At 45.8% G+C, this 23,476-nt stretch overlaps 1 protein-coding gene across 2 annotated transcripts in view; it reads left to right on the forward strand.

Annotated features, from left to right (window-relative positions):
* Positions 1-1,423: 1,423 nt before the first annotated feature.
* ARK2C (arkadia (RNF111) C-terminal like ring finger ubiquitin ligase 2C) overlaps positions 1,424-23,476 on the forward strand; it is a 163,403-nt gene continuing 141,350 nt past the window's right edge. For both annotated transcript variants that reach the window (XM_063958537.1, XM_063958546.1), the window contains exon 1: positions 1,424-1,937. In XM_063958537.1, the coding sequence (XP_063814607.1) occupies positions 1,877-1,937 (61 nt within the window). In that variant the 5' untranslated portion in view covers positions 1,424-1,876. The remainder of the gene's footprint in view (positions 1,938-23,476) is intronic.

Raw genomic sequence — 23,476 nt, forward strand, 5'->3', positions numbered from 1 at the left:
ACTGCAAAACCAGGCTGATCTTGCTGTGTAAATGATTGCCACTTTAAAAAATACTGCAAAACCTTACCATGGGGGTCATTCCGAGTTGTTCGCTCGCAAGCTGCTTTTAGCAGCTTTGCACACGCTAAGCCGCCGTCTACTGGGAGTGAATCTTAGCTTCTTAAAATTGCGAACGAAAGATTCTCAAAATTGCGATTACACACCTCTTAGCAGTTTCTGAGTAGCTCCAGACTTACTCGGCATCTGCGATCAGTTCAGTGCTTGTCGTTCCTGGTTAGACGTCACAAACACACCCAGCGTTCGCCCAGGCACTCCTCCGTTTCTCCAGCCACTCCCGCGTTTTTCCCAGAAACGGTAGCGTTTTTTCGCACACACCCATAAAACGGCCAGTTTCCGCCCAGAAACACCCACTTCCTGTCAATCACATTACGATCACCAGAACGAAGAAAAAACCATGAGTAAAATTCCTAACTGCATAGCAAATTTACTTGGCGCAGTCGCACTGCGGACATTGCGCATGCGCATTCGCGACTAATCGCTCCGTTGCGAGAAAAAAATAACGAGCGAACAACTCGGAATGACCCCCATATCTCTCACTTTCTGAAACTCTCACTCTATTACATTTGGCCCATGGTGTGTATCTATTGACTGTCTAACTAGTTACTGTCTGTCTATCATCCGGATACCAATCTACATACACTGTATAATGTCGAATACAGACTTTAACTGATTCCATATGTAGGTTGTTATAATAATATTATTATTATTATTATTATTATTATTATTATTATCTTTTATTTACATGGTGCCACATGGTGTCCACAGCAACTTCCAAAGTATATAATCCAGAAACCGTTCAAACATTACAAGAAACAAAGACTTTACAGCACAAGACACTGCAGAACACTAAGATACAATATATAAGCTGTGTAATAGACATTGCTGCATATGCAAATCTGTTGGCTTTAACAGAGAATGCTAAAACAGGCAGCACATGGTGTCAGCTATAGGTCTGAGGATTCCACATGAAAAAATGACCCCCCCCCCCCCCCCCACACACACACCCCTCCTAACAATAGGGATTAGTGTCACCAAGCCGCAGTGACTTCACCAACAACCAGCAAAAGGGTCTCACACTCAGGAGGGAAAACCTTAGAGCCCCCCCTGACCCTGCAATAAGATAATCAGGTGCATTTGGGGGGAGCCCCTTTTGCTGATATTTTGACATATTTTGAAGAATAAATGTAAATATTTTGATAGACTATAAAAATAAAAAAGTTTAAAAAAAACTGTCAGTAAATGTTTTTTTTTGTTTTTTTTTATTTGAATTGTCAATAAAAATAGTTTTTACTGACACGGCACAGTGCCAAACTTCTAACCCTGTGACTGACAGGTGTTCCCAAGAGGTTCTGCAGCAGCCCTGGCAGCTGCCCTGGCTCAGTGACCTCCCCCTGCCCTCCCCTGTGCACACACACAGGGCACATGTCAGGGCTGCTGATAATTGGGTCATGCTCACATGCCTGGCACAGGGGGCACGATGCCACCCAGCACCCAGCTCAGGGCCACCGACTCTTTGTGTGTCTCCCATGGAGTGACAAATAAGAAAAGGAGAGGAGTGTGCAGCAAGCTGCCATGCTACCCCCAGACAGACTGCAAGTAGCCTGCCCTCCCCCCCAGCCTGGCACTCATTGGCTGGGAGCTAGCTCCATGCCCCCCTCCCCTTGTGTCAGGCAGCTGCAGCACATTTGAATGTATATAGGGTGGGGGTGGGTTTGCAGGGACCACTTCCAATGAGCCATCTGTCTCCCGGCCAGCAGCAGCAGCAGGCAGAGTGTCAGCTCTGGGATCAGCCTTCCAGCCAGCCGCAGCCATCAGCATGGTGCTAGTACACGTCGGCTACCTTGTTCTTCCAGTCTTCGGCTCTGTACGGAACCGAGGTAGGTGTGGGGGCAGGCGGCTAGTGTGCCGGGCACGGGAGGGGGCTGGGGTGTGGAGGATTGCAACGTTCTGCTGCTGCTGCTGATCACACAGGGCAGAACGTTGCAATCCTCCTGTATATCCTGCTGCAGGGGTACATTGTATATGTATTATGTACACACTGTATATACACTGTATATCTACACACACCTATACATTGTATATACACAGATACATTCTTAACATATAGATACCTTGTATACAGAGTTACATACTAAGCATGGATACATTGTATACAGAGATACATACTAAGCATGGATACATTGTATACAGAGATACATACTAAGCATGGATACATTGTATACAGAGACACATACTAAGCATGGATACATTGTATACAGATATACATACTAAGCATGGATACATTGTATACAGAGATACATGCTAAGCATGGATACATTGTATACAGAGATACATACTAAGCATGGATACATTGTATACAGAGATACATACTAAGCATGGATACATTGTATACAGATATACATACTAAGCATGGATACATTGTATACAGAGATACATACTAAGCATGGATACATTGTATACAGAGATACATACTATACATGGATACATTGTATAGAGAGATACATACTAAGCATGGATACATTGTATAGAGAGATACATACTAAGCATGGATACATTGTATACAGAGATACATACTAAGCATGGATACATTGTATACAGAGATACATACTATACATGGATACATTGTATAGAGAGATACATACTAAGCATGGATACATTGTATACAGAGATACATACTATACATGGATACATTGTATACAGAGATACATACTAAGCATGGATACATTGTATACAGAGATACATACTAAGCATGGATACATTGTATACAGAGATACATACTAAGCATGGATACATTGTATACAGAGATACATACTAAGCATGGATACATTGTATACAGAGATACATACTATACATGGATACATTGTATAGAGAGATACATACTAAGCATGGATACATTGTATACAGAGATACATACTAAGCATGGATACATTGTATACAGAGATACATACTAAGCATGGATACATTGTATACAGAGATACATGCTAAGCATGGATACATTGTATACAGAGATACATACTATACATGGATACATTGTATACAGAGATACATACTAAGCATGGATACATTGTATAAAGAGATACATACTATACATGGATACATTGTATACAGAGATACATACTAAGCATGGATACATTGTGTACAGAGATACATACTATACATGGATACATTGTATACAGAGATACATACTAAGCATGGATACATTGTATACAGAGATACATACTAAGCATGGATACATTGTATACAGAGATACATACTATACATGGATACATTGTATACAGAGATACATACTAAACATGGATACATTGTATACAGAGATACATACTAAGCATGGATACATTGTATACAGAGATACATACTATACATGGATACATTGTATAGAGAGATACATACTAAGCATGGATACATTGTATACAGAGATACATACTATACATGGATACATTGTATACAGAGATACATACTAAACATGGATACATTGTATACAGAGATACATACTAAGCATGGATACATTGTATACAGAGATACATACTAAGCATGGATACATTGTATACAGAGATACATACTAAGCATGGATACATTGTATACAGAGATACATACTATACATGGATACATTGTATACAGAGATACATACTATACATGGATACATTGTATACAGAGATACATACTAAACATGGATACATTGTATACAGAGATACATACTAAGCATGGATACATTGTATACAGAGATACATACTATACATGGATACATTGTATAGAGAGAGATACATACTAAGCATGGATACATTGTATACAGAGATACATACTATACATGGATACATTGTATACAGAGATACATACTAAGCATGGATACATTGTGTACAGAGATACATACTATACATGGATACATTGTATAGAGATACATACTAAGCATGGATACATTGTATACAGAGATACATACTAAGCATGGATACATTGTATACAGAGATACATACTAAGCATGGATACATTGTATACAGAGATACATACTAAGCATGGATACATTGTGTACAGAGATACATACTATACATGGATACATTGTATACAGAGATACATACTAAGCATGGATACATTGTATACAGAGATACATACTAAGCATGGATACATTGTATACAGAGATACATACTAAGCATGGATACATTGTATACAGAGATACATACTGTGCATGTATACATTGTATACAGAGATACATACTAAGGATGGATACATTGTATAGAGATACATACTAAACATGGATACGTTGTATACACAGATAATGCTATAGGGGTGGCTCTATGCAGATTTTCTCATGCTGCTCATTAGTGGGATCACATTATAGCTCCTATCATTCCTAGCAGCAGATATCTGTCTTGTATATGGTTTTATTTAAGGCAGATCAGGTCCTATTACTCTTTGTAAAGCCAGCCTCCCCCCCCCCCCATTCCCCATCCATTCCCTTCCCTTCCCATCATGACATCAGCTGCTGTTTCTGCTACCAAATTCTCCTGCACAAGGTGGCTGCCCATGGGAGTTCATGTAGGAAGGGGAAGTAGGCTGGTTACACCACTAGATAGAACCGGTGCTATGATCTAGAAGACGGTGTAGTATTGCAGGTCTACTGGACTAGGTGACCCATTAATATGTGAAATGTGCAGACAGTACCAGACCCCCCCATCCCCCCCCCCCCCCCCCCCCCCCCATCCCCAGTAGCCTAGCCTGTTTTGTCATTTTGGGGTAAATGTCACAGTAATACAACCTAAATCAAATCTCCGCTAGAGACCAGTCTTAGGGGTATTGTGGAGCCAGCACAAGTGAGAACGTGGATTTGGTGGGTGGGGGAGGTGTGCGTTTGGTCCTGTTGAGATTTGACACTCCTGTCTTGTCTGCAATGCATTTTAACACAGAGCTGTCCTTCCTTTTTGGGGAGGTCAGCAGATCATTGCATCCTAATTATTTTCTGGCCTTTCCAGCCAGGGGAGTGTTCAAGGCCTATAATGCCTAATAATGTCAATATTGTATGTACATACCAGTGTTATTGCACACACATGCACGTACACAGACACATATAAAACCATCTGCCCTCCAAAAAAAAAAAAAAAAAAAAAAAAAAAAGCATTGTCTATCTTGACTGTGAGATATAACATTTGCATTTATCAATTGTTTTTTTTTTTTGTTTGTTTTTTTTCTTTTCTTTTTTTTTTCTTCATTGTGTAGCACAGTGAATGAGCCCAACTTGCTGCTCTGTGGTGTGGTCCCTCTGCCTCCTTCTGCATTTACCTGTATTGTGAAACCCTCTTAACCATTTCCTGTTTCCATCTGAAGAAAACATTGGTCTTTATTTAAGCTGCAGTATCCCCTTCTTCACATGGCTGCTCCCTTTGTTTACCAGAAAGGATTACTTTGCGGGTAACCCTTGTGCTTGCATGCAAAAGGCAACTAGCCCCCCCTTTTTTTAATGCTTCAATTACACCATCTGGTCCACTGTCTCATGTTTAGGAATCATTAGGCTGCTATTTTGCTATAAAATAATTTATTTTTATTTTTTTTTGGCATTTGCACTATAATGTCAACTAATAAATTTCCACTAATAGATATTTTTTTAAGCCGTATGCATCTATTACCCCAGATCTGGAATAAAGATAAATTGGCCATTATAGCTATTGCATCTTGGGTATAACAAAACACTGCAAGGTCTTCTGCAGATATAATAGCCCTGCAACAAGAGGATACTGAGGCTTTCCAAATGAAATTCCTAAAATCATATTTTTTCTTGTTAAAACTGTAGAGAATGTAACCCTTGAACCTTGTTTTATTTCTTTCTCTCGTAGTAGTCTCATTGTAGTAACATAGACAACCTGATCATTCAGTAGAAGCTGTGTAGAAAATAAGAGCCATTTCTTGTATCTTCATCTTGTTTAGCTAAGTACATTACACTGTAAATTTCTGTTAAGTGGATTGATTTTGCTATGGGGAGGCAAGGCCTCGGTCTAAAGCTATTGCAACAGCACAAAAATTGACCGTATGCAAAACCTTAAAGGAAAGAGAGGGTGAATTTGGCTTCCCGTTATAGATTGCAACCACAGGGTTAATCTTTTGTCTGTTGGTGGACGTATCCTATGGGGTACAATAGCGTCTGGTTCCACGTTAGATTCAATGGTCATTGTCCCTCCATTCTAACCTCATGTAGTGCTGTTCACATAAAATAAAATTGATTTTTTTAAGCTTGTTGGCAAAATGGATTTCCATTTAACAGGGATACTCTTTATTTTCTGCTGTGCTATAAAATCAACTACTTCCTGTTATTTTGTCAGTAATACTCTGTATCTGATAGCATTTAGTCGTGGGCCTTCCACCGTTTATTTATCCCATGTTCTAGAATTAAAGCATGTTCTGTATAATTTTACATTACCTAGTTTCTGATGTAAATCTCTGTAGAGACATTGCCCTGCTGAAAATGTACTGTGCTTTATACATCTACCCATTGTATGGCGCTTGTTTCGTTGTGCCCCTCCGAAACGCATGGTGGGCTTGCCTCTCTGTATTGTGTGCATGGAATTGTTACACAGTTTCACTAATACTAATACAACAATCTTTCAATAAAGAAACTAGTTTTCCTATTATTAACCTAGTCTGCCTTTTCTATGACTGTTTCCCCATTTATTGTACTCTTTTCTCTGTTAGACTCTATATACTCCCTCATACTGTATCACTATTTTCCTTCCTGTGAGATCAGAGTGAATGCTTAGCTATAGTCCCTGGCCTACAGGGTCTTTGAATGGTATCACAGCTTATTTTTTTATTTTATTTTTACGTTGTACACAATTAAAAAGAAAAATAAATAAATCTGCTCATTCACCTGCTGGTTCCCCTTGTTACAGAGACATTCTCACATCTCATATTCTGCATTAGAATGTTCAGTTAAATGAATATAAACAATATTTTCTGAATGGGTCCTAGAACGAGGTAGCTGTCACATCAAGTGAATCCCATTGTCCGGTGGTAAAACAGTCAGATTCACATACACAGTGTCTGCTTTTGTTCAGATATAAAGAGCACAAAACAGTATACATGGTGGAGGCAGCCATTGTGGGCACACAGTCTATATATTCACTGGGACCAGTGACATCACTAGGATGTCATGTTCCCAAGTGATGTCATCAGCTCCTGGTGAAGCAACAGGCTGCAGAATCAGTGACATCACCAGGAAGAATGCTCCCCAGTGATGTCACCAGCTCTGAGTGAAGCGATAGGCTACAGAACCAGTGACATCATTGGGATTTAATGTCCAGAGTGATGTTACCTGCTCCTGGTGAAGGGATAGGCAGCACAACCAGTTACATCACTAGGGTGTAATGTTCCCCAGTGATGTCACCGGCTCCTCATGAAGCAATAGGCTGCAGAACCAGTGATATCATTAGGATGTAATGTTCTCCAGGGTTATCACTGGTTCCTGGTGAAGGAATAGGTTTTAGAACCAGTTACATCACTAGGATGTAATGTTCTCCAGGGTTAACACTGGTCCTTGGGGAAGCGATGGGCTGCAGAACCAGTTACATCACTAGGATGTAATGTTCCCAGTGATGTGACCGGCTCCTCATGAAGCAATAGGCTGCATAACCAGTGACATCACTAGGATGTAATGTTCCCCAGTGATGTCACCGGCTCCTCATGAAGCAATAGGCTGCAGAACCAGTGACATCACTAGGATGTAATGTTCTCCAGGGTTATCATTGGTCCTTGGTGAAGCAATAGGCTTCAGAACCAGTGACATCACTAGGATGTAATGTTCTCTAGGGTTATCATTGGTCCTTGGTGAAGGAATAGGTTTTAGAACCAGTTACATCAGTAGGATGTAATGTTCTCCAGGGTTATCACTGGCTCCTGGTGAAAGGGATAGGCTGCACAACCAGTTACATTGTTTGGATGTAATGTTCTCCAGGGTTATCATCACTGGTCCCTGGTGAAGTGATAGGCTGCAGAACCAGTGACATTACTAGGGTGTAATGATCTCGAGTGATGTCACCAGCTCCTGCTGAAGCAATAGGCTAAAGAACCAGTGACATCACTAGGATTCAATGTTCACTAGTGCTGTCACCTGCTCCTGGTGAAGGGATAGGTAGCACAACCAGTTACATCACTAGGGTGTAATGTTCCCCAGTGATGTCACCGGCTCCTCATGAAGCAATAGGCTGCAGAACCAGTGATATCATTAGGATGTAATGTTCTCCAGGGTTATCACTGGTTCCTGGTGAAGGAATAGGTTTTAGAACCAGTTACATCACTAGGATGTAATGTTCTCCAGGGTTAACACTGGTCATTGGGGAAGCAATGGGCTGCAGAACCAGTTACATCACTAGGATGTAATGTTCCCAGTGATGTCACCGGCTCCTCATGAAGCAATAGGCTGCAGAACCAGTGACATCACTAGGATGTAATGTTCCCCAGTGATGTCACCGGCTCCTCATGAAGCAATAAGCTTCAGAACCAGTGACATCACTAGGATGTAATGTTCTCCAGGGTTATCATTGGTCCTTGGTGAAGCAATAGGCTTCAGAACCAGTGACATCACTAGGATGTAATGTTCTCCAGGGTTATCATTGGTCCTTGGTGAAGGAATAGGTTTTAGAACCAGTTACATCACTAGGATGTAATGTTCTCCAGGGTTATCACTGGCTCCTGGTGAAGGGATAGGCTGCACAACCAGTTACATTGTTTGGATGTAATGTTCTCCAGGGTTATCATCACTGGTCCCTGGTGAAGTGATAGGCTGCAGAACCAGTGACATTACTAGGGTGTAATCATCTCGAGTGATGTCACCAGCTCCTGCTGAAGCAATAGGCTAAAGAACCAGTGACATCACTAGGATTCAATGTTCACTAGTGATGTCACCAGCTCCTCATGAAGCAATAGGCTGCAGAACCAGTGACATCACTAGGATGTAATGTTCCTCAGTGATGCCACAGGCTCCTCATGAAGTGATAGGCTGAAGAACTAGTGACATCACCAAGATGTAATATTCCATAGTGATATCACTGGCTCCTCATGAAGTAATAGCCTTCAGAACCAGTAACAACAGAAGGTTTTAATGTTCCTTAGTGATGTCACAGGCTCCTCATGAAGTGATAGGCTGCAGAACTAGTGACATCACTAAGATATAATGTTCCCGAGTGATGTCATTGGCTCCTTATGAAGCAATAGCCTGCAGAACCAGTGACATCAGAAGTATGTAATGTTCCTGAGTGATGTCATCGGCTTCTGGTGAAGTTATAGGCTGCAGAACCAGTGACATCACTAGGATGTAATGTTCCTCAGTGATGTCACTAGATCCTAGAAAAATGATAAGCTGCAGAACCAGTGACATCATATGAAACACAATGTTGTCTCTGGTCATTAGCTAATAGATGAGCTGAATGCTCATGGATAATGGTCCGGCCCACAAAATGGCTGCCTCCGCTGTGTGTTGTTAAAGGATGCCCCTTACCGCATTCACCCATGAGGTACATAAGGTATATAACCTGATATAGAGACAGCCTGTGCTATGCGCCCATTACTACAACCTACAATACATTATTTCTTTAGTTTTAAATCTGTTCTGTACATTTGGATATAAACAGTCCAAATATAATGATGATTTTACAGTGTAATACATCTTCTGTGTCCATATTACTTACATTTATATCTCAGAATAAGACTTCAGTAATCTATAACAGCAACACTACATGAAATGAATGCACCCTTTCTACATACATGTAACATGATGGGAATGTGTCTGCAATAGGCTGTAGTATGTACATTAGAGGCCTATTCCCTGTGTCTGTCTCTCTCTCTCTGCATCCCCGGGTGTAACCAGTGTACACAGCCCCCCCCCCCCCCCCCCCCCGCCTTATTCTGCTCTCCTCACTCTAATCTGGATTTGCAGGCTAAGCTTTTAGCGGAGACATATGCGCACACACATGCACACGTGTTAGCGGAGGGAGAACGTGCTTCGCCTTGCATGAACGAAAACACGCATGTCTTCTGAGGCTGCTCATTTCAAATGTGGTTTTTATTTGTCACAATTCTTTTATTCTCTTCACTTCCATTAAAAAATAAAACAACCCTCCCCCCCTCCCCCACACACACAGACACACACACACACACACACACACACACACACACACACACACACACACACACACACACACAGTGATCATGTGACTGCGTTGTCCAAGATTTCTCATGCGTTTGTTTTAGGGCCATGTGTTTGTAAACCAAATACTGCTCAGTAAAATGTCAGGCAACAGCCCAGGGAGTTATTTGGGGGCCTGAGAAGTATTTGGAGGGTCGCCAGTTGGAAGACGTGTCATATGACCTCCAAAAATGATGTTGCAGACAGACTGTGAGTGTGTGCGTTAGAGGGTATCAATGTTTTCCATACATAGGACATGCACTTCTGAAGGTCAGAGGAAGGGCACACTGACCAAGCCTGCCTCTGGATGTTGGGTACTATGGTAAGTGTTCAGATGCCCGTCGGCTGGTATAGAATGTCGCTCGGATATGATGTGTAATGATCAGTGGTTGCCTTTCTCCGCCTCACGCCATATACATCATATTTCTGTCTATAACATACAGTTCGCTCAGCTCCGAAGTTTATACACAACAGGTGAATTTTGACCAATCTAACAAACCTGAGCAGGGTAGGCGACCCGTGGTACGAAAGCTGCTGTGGAACTACACATCCCAGCATGCTCTGTCACAATTTCAGCATGACCTAACAGCAAAACTGGTTGAGGACATTCTGGGATGTATAGTTCCACAGCAGCTGCAGTGCCACAAGTTACTTGCGTTGGGCACTGGATACCGGTGGTCGAGATCTCGGCGGTCAGCATACCGACACCGGGATCCTGGCCGCCAGAATGCCGGCAGGGGGGCGAGTGCAACGTCACAGGTTCTTATCCCAATCTAAGGGTGTTGTGGACACCGACGAGTGACTGCCGGGATCCTGACCGCAACCAATCAGCACTTAAGTGTCATTTTTTAAAAACACCGCCTGTAACATGACAGTTGTGAGCTGATTGGTTGGTACTTCATCTCTCTCCACTTTGATACATCTGTCCCTTAATGAAGCTCCCCTCCCCCTACATCCCTAGAACCAAAGTAGAGGTATAACCAGGAGAACTAATCAAATATCTTGTGGGTCCTCATACTCACCCTCCCCTTCCCCCCAAATCCACTTATCCCTCTTCCACTGGTTAGAGATGGTGAATTACATTGATTGGCTGGTTCTGTATTAGTCGGCATCCACAGGCGTTGGGGGGAGGGGGACTTAAGTGACCTCTTTCTCTGCTAGTTGGTAACACAGCTTTAAACAATTCGATATAGACCATTTATTGCACAAGAACATATGTCTCTATGTAAATGTAGGCCAATGGGTCAGTCCATATTTCTTACACGGTACAAGCCGGGAACTTAGCTAATTAGGAGACCAGCTGTAGTGGAAACGTGTTAGGTGGTAGAACATTTCTAGGGAAGACCCCTCCAGGATCTTACTTACCCCCCAGATAACACACATGCATGGGGTACGTTGTTTTGTTTTGCTTTGCTGGAATCTTTCATATATTGTGGACTTAATGTCTGACTTAGACTTAGCACAATGGAGATATTAAAACATAGGTAGGCAAGAATGTGGAACTACAGGTCCCAGCAAGCGGACAGCCACTGGAATTATCTGTAACATCCGGAGTGCCGCAGGTTGTCCACTTCCCGCAGACGTTCTAAATATTCACCTGTACGTTATCTTTTTTCCTATTTATTAACTTGTGCATATAAACCTGAACCATGTCAGACATATAATTACAGAGGCATATTCTACAAGTGAAAATGTCACTTTTCAATCATTATTAAGACTTGCAAACGTCTGGAGCGGCCTGTTCCACCTGCTCCTGAAGCCATTGTGCAGGGCCACCAGCTGTTGAAGCTATAGCAGTAATTACTACTGAGAACTTCTCCTCTGTGATAGAACTGAACAATCTGCAATATGTGTAAAGCGATCTTGTATAAACCCCCTTTTGTCTTCATGCAGTAGCAATAGTTCAACCTTCCAGGGCCGGTGACTAGACTATCATCACCCAGCCATGTAATTATTCCGCACAGGGATCCTTCTATTGTATCCAGGTTCCAAGGGGGAGTTTTATCAAAGTATGGAGAGAGCTAAAGAGGAGAGAAGCAACCAATCTGCTCCTAACTGTTGTGTTACAGGCTGTGGGGCTAATTCAGACCTGGTCGCTGCTGTGCGTGCCGACGGCTGTCTTAGCCCTGCGATTGCCTCTGCCTGATTGACAGGCAGAGGCGGTTGCTGGGCGGGAGGGGGCGAACGCCGCTGCTTAGGTGGTATGGTCCGGGCAATGCAGGCGTGCCCGGACCATTGGGGGGGGGGCAGGCCGCGGCGGCTGTGTGACATCATCCGCAGCTGCTGCGACCCGGGCAGCGACGAGTAGCTTCCTGCAGGAGCTGCGCTGGCTGGGAGCTACTCCTACAGTACAAAAGCATCGCCGCTGTGCGATGCTATTGTACTTGTGCGACGGGGGCAGGCCTGACATGCGGGGTGGACTAGCCCTGTGCTGGGCGTCCACCCGCATGTCGGGGATGCTGATTGTAGCTGTGGTAAATTTAGCACATCTACGATCAGGTCTGAATCACCACCTGTGTCTGAAAAATGACAGGACTTGGTTGGTTGGTACTTTATCTCTCTCCACTTTTATCTCTCTCCTAGCTTTGATAAATCTCCGCCTAAAACCACAACCATGATAATTGTTTTACGTACAAAGACTTTGAGTTCATTAGAATTAGGCTGAGAAGAACAATATAGTCTTCATGAGTGGTCTACGGCTGAAGCCCACCTGAGTCACATGTCTGTAGTCCGCTCTCTAATAAATCTGGAAAGGGGAGGTTCCCATTGACTGCTGCTAAGGACAATGTGTATCCAGGCCTCTGTCTGGTCCTTTGTCCTGCGGCCACCTGTCAGTGGCTCGGCGAAGAAAAGGATTTATTTTTCCTTGTATTGTGGCAGCCTGACCGAGCTGAGACCCTTTCTATGTGTCGTGGGAACTGTCTGCCTATATGTAGTAATGTGCTGGAGCAGGGAGCCATGCTCCCACCAGAATTCACACAGCAAAAATGACTGGGGCGTCCGCAAGACTTTATATTGCTGCATGAATGGTATTACAGGCCATCAGGTTTATTAACCAGCGTCGCTCAAAGCTCTCCTACCTTAGACATTAAGGGGGAGATTCAAATGTTTGAAAAGTCAGTTGGGTGTCTGTTTTTTCCTATCTCATAGACAGGAAAAAAGAGACACCCAACCGACTTTTCAAACATTTGAATCTCCCCCTAATATTGTTGGCAGATGCGCTATATAGGAACAGCAGAAGGTATAATCAAAGTGCTCTTTATTTCCATGTAAGTAGGATTAAAACACATGCTGCGAACCTGTGGAGGAGAGGAAAGAAGTTGCAGGGGTTGCAATCATACCGCTTAACTGTCCTGCTTTTGAGGGGACAGTCTCGCTTTTTGGGGACTGTCCCGTACCTCCGAACTTTTGTGGAGTTCTTGTTGAGACAATTACGGGCGCTGAAGGCTTGTGCCGGAATTAGGGGCGTGACCTTGCGGGGAAGCCACCCCCCATTTAATTCAAGCTGGGTGCTTGACCTTAGACACAGTTGACCTTTTCACTGTAGACCAGGCACACATTATATATATATATATATATATATATATATATATAATGTGTGTAAGGCACGGACATGTTAAGTACTGTAGCTTACACAGGGGTAGATGCACTATCACTGTATATCTGCCATGATGTTAAATGACAGGCGTTGATTGAATGGTAGTTTATCTCTCTCCACTTGTAACTCCCAGCTTATGTAGTCACGTGTCTCTACATATCTGGATAGAAATGTACCATTTAATCAGCAGTTTTTTCATGCAAAAAAAGGTCAAAGCGATATGCAACTGATTATCTGCATGTCTCCGCTCACAATTTCTATTTATTTGCACAGTAGCTTTGAGAAGTGATGTATTTTATGCTAAAGGCATGTGAATACCCTTCTGTTATAAGGCGGCTGTTCCTGCATTAAATAATAACTGGTAAGCATAAGGGACCCAGCTGCCACTGGCAGCCATGTTGGTCCCCCCATCATTCCCTGGGTGTGGAGACAGATGGTGGGAACCGTCCTTCTCTCTAATCTTCCCCACAACCAGAGCTGAGACTTTGCTTCACAGCACATAAGTGACCTACTAATGTCCCCACTCCTTCCATTGTCCTCCCATAGAGCGGTGAGGAACCACCAAACTTGCAAAAGCCTCTGTGAATAGCGTTATATCTCTATTGAGACTTATCAGGACAGCCAGATGGCTAATGGTAACCCTGTAATACTAGGCCTCTTTGTGAGGCATCTTATCCAGGACGCGGCACTCTCAGACAGCAGATGTTCACTTTGGGCACTAACATCTAGTGGTGAGACGTTTTTCACACTCAGCAAGAGTGAAACTCACTATTGTTTCACATTTACAGACTCTCTGTGCACGTTAGGTGAATGATTATTGAAATTGTAAAGAAAATAAAAATAAATGTAATTACCGGAGATCATTGTAGGCACCTGTCTTCAGTGTTACAGAGAAATGAGACAGAATTACACCTGAGGTAATACACAAAGGCCCAGATTTATCAAGCCTTGGAGAGTGATAAATAGCACGGTGATACCAATCAGCTCCTAACTGTCATTTTCAAACACAGCCTGCAGCATGGCAGTTAGTAGCTGATTGGCTGGTACTTTAACACCGTGCAATTTATCACTCTCAAAGGCTTGAAAAATGTGGGCCAAAGTATTTTCATTTAAAAGGCAATTTGCAACATTTAAAGCAAAGTTGTGCTGAAAGGCAAACAAGTCAGATGGGGACTAGGTGAAAACCGAAACAGTCTGGACTCCGGAACGCTGGTCCGGACCAGCTACCTGCAGCGACCTCATCCTCTGTGCACATCTATCTGCACAGTTTGCTGTGTGACAGCAGTCACATATACGCGGGGACGGTCACAGAGAGCCGGTCCGGCGTTCCGGAGTCCGGACCGTTGCGGCGGTTCTGCTCTCCATCTCTCTGCCAGAGTGCAGCAGCTTTGGGTCAGGAGGGGGCTGTACATCTGCCTGCACCATTTGCTGTGTGCCATACACGGGGACGCGCACAGAGAGCTGAACAGCGGCACGGGTCGCTGCAGAGAGACGGTCCAGTCCGGCATACTTGGGTCCGGACCGTTCCTGCTTTTTTTTCCTGAATAACTGATAAGACAAAGAGGAAGTTTTATACATATGCTTGGAGAGAGATAAAGTAGCAGGCAATCAGCTCCTAACTGCCATGTTACAGGCTGTGTTTGAAAAATGACAGGAACGGATTGGCTGGTACTTTATCTCCCTCCGAGCTCTGATACATCGCCGCCATAAAGAGGATGATCTGTCCGCACAGGTGACACGACAGACACGGCAGATGTACAGACACACAGGGGCTTCCTTGTACAGAATAGAGCGGCCAGTGCATATGGAGCTCTCTCACTATCTCCTGACATACTGGAGCTGACTCAGCAGCAGCTGGGCTCTGGCCTGTAGGGATAGATAATTGCTGGGTAGCAGGATGCACAGTACACCTGCTTTGTTCTTCCGGAAAGGGACACTGACCACAGACGTCGACGTTTCACTCTGTGCTTTTTTATTATTTGGGGGGGTTTTTCCCTGTGTGTCCCCAGAAACAACTTATACGCTGCCAAAACCCAGTGCAGTACATTTACATCACATTGGATCAGCTATGTCATAAAAACTGGTGAAGCACTAGCACCAACTGACCCCTATGTATCATTTGCCCCAGCTGCGTTATAAGGCGTTGCGATTGGCCCATCCCCGGAGCAATCGGATCAGTGAAGTTTGCCCATTACTTACTCACCTGGTCAGTCATTCGTTCCCTCCCCCCCACCCCTTACCCACCCAGTAATAGCATCATGGTGGGGTCATAGCTTTATAGAAGAGCTGGGGCCCGGTTTAATGGCCCCAACAAAGAAGAAGTGGAAAACCCCTTTAAGGACTGATATAAAAACACCCTATTATACTATTAGTGTGTATTACAAACTAAAATAACCCTCATAGGCTCCACATGGGGGTTATTCAGAGTTGTTAGTAAACCCAAAAAGTTAGAAATTGGGCAAAACCTTGTTGCTCTGCAGGTGGGGCAGATGTAACATGTGCAGAGAGAGTTAGATTTGGGTGGGGCGTGTTCAAACTGAAATCTAAATTGCAGTGTAAAAATAAAGCAGCCAGTATTTACCCTGCACAGAAACACTATAATCCACCCAAATCTAACTCTCTCTGCACATGTTACATCTGCCCCACCTGCAGCGCAACATGGTTTTGCCCAATTTCTAACTTTTTTGGTTTGCTAACAACTCTGAATAACCCCTTATGTGCAGAATCACACACAGAAGTAAAGCCGGGTACACACTTACCGATGGTGGCGGGGAGTGAGCGATGGCGGGGGGAGCGACGGGGAGGAGTAGGGGATGCAGTATGGCTCTTGTTAACAAGGTCCTCCCTCCTCTGAACTGTACCGACGAGGGAGGGGGTTGTTAACGATGAGTGGGAGCGCGCATCGTTAATGATATTGAGTGTACACACAGACAAGATAGTATAAGATATTGCTCAGCGATATCTTTTACTTTCTCCTGTAGTGTAGAAGTATGGGGCTTAAGACTGCAAATCAGTCATTCAGACACTTCTGTGCTGCCTATTATGGGCCCTACACACTGCACGACCCGCCGCCGAACTGCCCGACCGCCGATACAGCAGACGGGCGACCCCGCGGCGGGGGCGAGGTGACGGGGGGAGTGAAGTTTCTTCACTCCCCCCGTCACCCGGCTCCATAGCAATGCATGCAAAAATGCAAATATGGACGAGATCGTCCATATTGGCCTGCATGCACAAGCGACGGGGCACCAACGATGAACAAGCGCAGAGCCACACATCGTTCATTGCTGGTGCCTCCACACTGAAAGATATGAACGGTATCTCGTTCATTAATGAACAAGATTGTTCATATCTTTCAGTAATATCGCCCAGTGTGTGGGGCCCATTAGTGATGCAAGACAGCAAAGCCCCTCTGCCTCACATCATGGCAACTGCATACCTCCCAACTGCCAAGGAATTTAGCGGGACAGTTCCGCTAATTGGACACGGCCCCGCCGTCCCACCCGCGGGCCGCAGGGGAGAGCCAGTGATCACCTCTGCTCTGCTTTGCAAAGCAGCCAGTGATCACTGAATAGATTCCGTGCGCGTGCACACGGCATCTATCAGCACAAAGAGGGGAGCCGGAAGCTTTCCAGACGCTCATGGAGCGCTGTGCACGCCCCCAAAATTACGAAAAAGGGGGTCGTGGCATTAGGCCCCGCCCCTTGCCTCAAGACCCTATCCCCTCTACCCAAAGCCCCACCCCCTTTTCAGCAGCATCGTGTACCTACTCAGAAGGAACAGAGGTTGGGAGATATGCAATTGTTAGCCTAATAAGAGGCAGCCAGCATAATTTTAGGTATATACAGTATATTAGCTCTGCGAGATCAGTGATATATAGGAATGCAGTGGTTTTTATTTTCATTGCTATTGAAAGCCAAATATTCACTATGGTGACTTATTTGTGTTTGAGCATCATGTTACGTCATTTTGGCTTTACAGGCATCCACTGAAGTATAATGTACATGGTACATATGTACTGCACGGCCACCATCCAGTTCTACGCTGAGACATTCACTGGTGTGCTGGCACTCTAAGGATTAAATGCAATGTCTAAGTAAATAGGCGCTGTGATGTTTTTTACCGTCATTGAGTCCTAGAAGTCTCTCGCGGTCACAAACAAGCCTTTGGGACTGTGCAAGAAATTAACTGTGGGAACAGAGTCCCGTCTAGGGCTAAAGGTGATCATGTACAGGGCCCAAATAAATCTCTACAGCGCCGTACCCTGTTTCAAAGCACGAGACGCTTGGCCACAAATCAATATTAATTCTGCGAGAGAGAAATTAGAGCAGGGCGATGCGGTGCACATCTCTCGGGAGGTAACCAAGTGAATTATTTGCAATCTGTTAAAGCAAAACGTAAGGCCTTCAGCAAAAGAGACACAAAGATGTTCTGAGAATTGCAAACCTGGAAGAGGGTCAATAAAATCACTTTGCACCCTTGGCTGTAATATATCGCATATAAATATCGGTATAAAAGCCCTGACTGCAAGCAGAGTTTATGCAATATTTACATTTCACATAAACGTGTCTTTAACAATAGGGTGACAATCCGCCATCACGGCCAGATGAACGGACAGCAAACGCAGTCAATGCACCTTGCTCGTGGGCAGAAACCTTGCAGATAAGCTGCCACAATATAATAACCAGGCCCGATTTCTGTTATCTGGACTGGAAAGTGCATTCCCCATTGCAGTCTGGTATGTGGCCTGGAAGGAATGGGGTTTACTCTCTGCCACTGCATGTTCTGATCCTGTTAATTGTCAAGTACGTCATATCCAAGATTAGACGCTGTGAATCATGACTCTCTCCTCAGTCGCAGAATAACCACAGGCTGGCTCCTAGCTTCACCCCAACTGTGTAATTTATCTTTTGTCTTCCCGCCAATCTATATATTTAGCCTGCGTGCACATGAAGCGTGTCTTGAGTGAATGTGAAGGCTGCACTGTGGCGTGTTCTCCTTGTGAGACGATGGCCCACATCTAAGCCACAGGGGACCCAGCACATCCCACAGAGCACTGGTGCTAGTTCGCGCACTGGCTGACACGGCGCTCTGCTGCTAGGCCGGACTTGTGTTTTTCTAGGCCTCACCAGGATGTGGTAAATTATCACCTGGTCAGATCACTGGTAACGGACTATTGGCGAGAAAAGATTTACCTGTGATTTATTTGTTGTGCTTACAAATGGTATCTAACATTAAAGTAATCTCATCTTTTCTAAAGACCAGAAAAATCTGGAGTTACTCCCTGCACGCTGCTGAGTGCTGGCATAGCACCGTCATAGCAAACAACCCTGCAATTAGAAATGTTTAGTTCAGCTGTCTTACATTTTATATTTATTTAATTATGCTCAATATATAAAGAGGGATTACATCTCCCCCCCCCCACCCCAGTCTCTTCTGTTTAATTGCAAAATCTTTTGAAGTTTGAATATATATTTATAACTAAATGAGTCAATAAATAAATCAAGATTAATATTAACTTTAAATGTATTATCTGTTCAGTAAATATATATATATATATATTTAAAAAAAATCATTCAATTATATACCTCTAAAATTAAACATTTGTCCCTGAAGAGGTTTAGGGGTCTATTTACTAAGCCTTGGATGGAGATAAAGTGGACGCAGGCCCCGGCGCTACCCGCTCAGCAAAGGGATGCAAAGCAGGTAGGCGTTGCGTGTGTAAGCGTCACTGGTAGAGGGGGTGTTATGTGTGTAAGCGTCACTGGTACAGGGGGCGTTACGTGTGTAGGTATCACTGGTATTGGGGCATTACGTGTGTAAGCGTCACTGGTACAGGGGGCGTTACGTGTGTAAGCGTCACTGGTACAGGGGGTGTTACGTGTGTAAGCGTCACTGGTACAGGAGGCGTTACGTGTGTAAGCGTCACTGGTACAGGGGGGCGTTACGTGTGTAAGCGTCACTGGTACAGGAGGCGTTACGTGTGTAAGCGTCACTGGTACAGGGGGCGTTACGTGTGTAAGCGTCACTGGTACAGGGGGCGTTGCGTGTGTAAGCGGCACTGGTACAGGGGATGTGTGTAAGTGTCACTGGTACAGGGGGCGTTGCGTGTGTAAGCGTCACTGGTACAGGGGGCATTGCGTGTGTAAGCGTCACTGGTACAGGGGGCATTGCGTGTGTAAGCGGCACTGCGTCTTATATAAGCGTTACTGGTACAGGGGGTGTTGCGTGTGTAAGCGGCACTGGTACAGGGGGTGTTGCTTGTGTAAGCGTCACTGGTACAGGGGGTGTTGCGTGCGTAAGTGTCACTACTACAGGGGGAATTGTATATAAGTGGAACTACCACAGGGGGTGCTTCGTGTGTAAGCGGCACTGCGTCTTGTATAAGCGTTACTGGTACAGGGGGTGTTACGTATGTATAAGCGTCACTGGTACAGGGGGTGTTACGTGTGTATAAGCGTCACTGGTACAGGGGGTGTTACGTGTGTATAAGCGTTACTGGTACAGGGGGTGTTACGTGTGTAAGCGGCACTAGTACAGGGGGTGTTGCTTGTGTAAGCGGCTCTGGTACAGGGGGTGTTGCATGTGTAAGCGGCACTGGTACAGGGGGTGTTGCTTGTGTAAGCGTCACTGGTACAGGGGGTGTTGTGTGTGTAAGCGGCACTGGTACAGGGGGTGTTGCTTGTGTAAGCGTCACTGGTACAGGGGGCGTTACGTGTGTAAGCGGCACTGCTACAGGGGGCATTACGTGTGTAAGCGTCACTGGTACAGGGGGCGTTGCGTGTGTAAGCGTCACTGGTACAGGGGGCGTTGTGTGTGTAAGCGGCACTGGTACAGGGGGTGTTACGTGTGTAAGCGTCACTGGTACAGGGGGTGTTGCGTGTGTAAGCGGCACTGGTACAGGGGGTGTTACGTGTGTAAGCATCACTGGTACAGGGGGCGTTACATGTGTAAGCGGCACTGCTACAGGGGGCATTACGTGTGTAAGCGTCACTGGTACAGGGGGCGTTGCGTGTGTAAGCGTCACTGGTACAGGGGGCGTTGTGTGTGTAAGCGGCACTGGTACAGGGGGTGTTACGTGTGTAAGCGTCACTGGTACAGGGGGTGCTTCGTGTGTAAGCGGCACTGCGTCTTGTATAAGCGTTACTGGTACAGGGGGTGTTACGTATGTATAAGCGTCACTGGTACAGGGGGTGTTACGTGTGTATAAGCGTCACTGGTACAGGGGGTGTTACGTGTGTATAAGCGTTACTGGTACAGGGGGTGTTACGTGTGTAAGCGGCACTGGTACAGGGGGTGTTGCTTGTGTAAGCGGCACTGGTACAGGGGGTGTTGCATGTGTAAGCGGCACTGGTACAGGGGGTGTTGCTTGTGTAAGCGTCACTGGTACAGGGGGTGTTGTGTGTGTAAGCGGCACTGGTACAGGGGGTGTTGCTTGTGTAAGCGTCACTGGTACAGGGGGCGTTGCGTGTGTAAGCGTCACTGGTACAGGGGGTGTTACGTGTGTAAGCGGCACTGCTACAGGGGGCATTACATGTGTAAGCGTCACTGGTACAGGGGGCGTTGCGTGTGTAAGCGTCACTGGTACAGGGGGCGTTGTGTGTGTAAGCGGCACTGGTACAGGGGGTGTTACGTGTGTAAGCGTCACTGGTACAGGGGGTGTTGCGTGTGTAAGCGGCACTGGTACAGGGGGTGTTGCTTGTGTAAGCGTCACTGGTACAGGGGGTGTTGCGTGCGTAAGTGTCACTACTACAGGGGGAATTGTATATAAGTGGAACTACCACAGGGGGTGCTTCGTGTGTAAGCGGCACTGCGTCTTATATAAGCGTCACTGGTACAGGGGGTGTTACGTGTGTATAAGCGTCACTGGTACAGGGGGTGTTACGTGTGTAAGCGGCACTGGTACAGGGGGTGTTACGTGTGTAAGCGGCACTGGTACAGGGGGTGTTGCGTGTGTAAGCGTCACTGGTACAGGGGGTGTTACGTGTGTAAGCGGCACTGGTACAGGGGGTGTTACGTGTGTAAGCGGCACTGGTACAGGGGGTGTTACGTGTGTAAGCGTCACTGGTACAGGGGGTGTTACGTGTGTAAGCGGCACTGGTACAGGGGGTGTTACGTGTGTAAGCGGCACTGCGTCTTGTATAAGCGGCACTGGTACAGGGGGTGTTGCGTGTGTAAGCGGCACTGGTACAGGGGGTGTTGCGTGTGTAAGCGGCACTGGTACAGGGGGTGTTGCGTGTGTAAGCGGCACTGGTACAGGGGGTGTTGCGTGCGTTAGTGTCACTACTACAGGGGGAATTGTATATAAGTGGAACTACCACAGGGGGTGCTACGTGTGTAAGCGGCACTGCGTCTTGTATAAGCGTCACTGGTACAGGGGGTGTTACGTGTGTAAGCGGCACTGCGTCTTGTATAAGCGGCACTGGTACAGGGGGTGTTACGTGTGTAAGCGGCACTGCTACAGGGGGTGTTACGTGTGTAAGCGGCACTGGTACAGGGGGTGTTACGTGTGTAAGCGGCACTGGTACAGGGGGTGTTACGTGTGTAAGCGGCACTGGTACAGGGGGTGTTACGTGTGTAAGCGGCACTGGTACAGGGGGTGTTACGTGTGTAAGCGGCACTGCTACAGGGGGTGTTACGTGTGTAAGCGGCACTAGTACAGGGGGTGTTACGAGTGTAAGCGGCACTAGTACAGGGGGTGTTACGTGTGTAAGCGGCACTGCTACAGGGGGTGTTACGTGTGTAAGCGGCACTGGTACAGGGGGTGTTACGTGTGTAAGTGGCACTGCTACAGGGGGTGTTACGTGTGTAAGCGGCACTGGTACAGGGGGTGTTACGTGTGTAAGCGGCACTGGTACAGGGGGTGTTACGTGTGTAAGCGGCACTGCTACAGGGGGTGTTACGTGTGTAAGCGGCACTAGTACAGGGGGTGTTACGTGTGTAAGCGGCAATGCTACAGGGGGCGTTGTGTGTGTAAGCGGCACTGGTACAGGGGGTGTTACGTGTGTAAGCGTCACTGGTACAGGGGGTGTTGCGTGTGTAAGCGGCACTGGTACAGGGGGTGTTGCTTGTGTAAGCGTCACTGGTACAGGGGGTGTTGCGTGCGTAAGTGTCACTACTACAGGGGGAATTGTATATAAGTGGAACTACCACAGGGGGTGCTTCGTGTGTAAGCGGCACTGCGTCTTATATAAGCGTCACTGGTACAGGGGGTGTTACGTGTGTATAAGCTTCACTGGTACAGGGGGTGTTACGTGTGTAAGCGGCACTGGTACAGGGGGTGTTACGTGTGTAAGCGGCACTGGTACAGGGGGTGTTGCGTGTGTAAGCGTCACTGGTACAGGGGGTGTTACGTGTGTAAGCGGCACTGGTACAGGGGGTGTTACGTGTGTAAGCGGCACTGGTACAGGGGGTGTTACGTGTGTAAGCGTCACTGGTACAGGGGGTGTTACGTGTGTAAGCGGCACTGGTACAGGGGGTGTTACGTGTGTAAGCGGCACTGCGTCTTGTATAAGCGGCACTGGTACAGGGGGTGTTGCGTGTGTAAGCGGCACTGGTACAGGGGGTGTTGCGTGTGTAAGCGGCACTGGTACATGGGGTGTTGCGTGTGTAAGCGGCACTGGTACAGGGGGTGTTGCGTGCGTAAGTGTCACTACTACAGG

Source organism: Pseudophryne corroboree, chromosome 1 (genome assembly GCF_028390025.1).
Source record: "Pseudophryne corroboree isolate aPseCor3 chromosome 1, aPseCor3.hap2, whole genome shotgun sequence".
In the NCBI taxonomy this organism is placed as follows: domain Eukaryota; kingdom Metazoa; phylum Chordata; class Amphibia; order Anura; family Myobatrachidae; genus Pseudophryne; species Pseudophryne corroboree.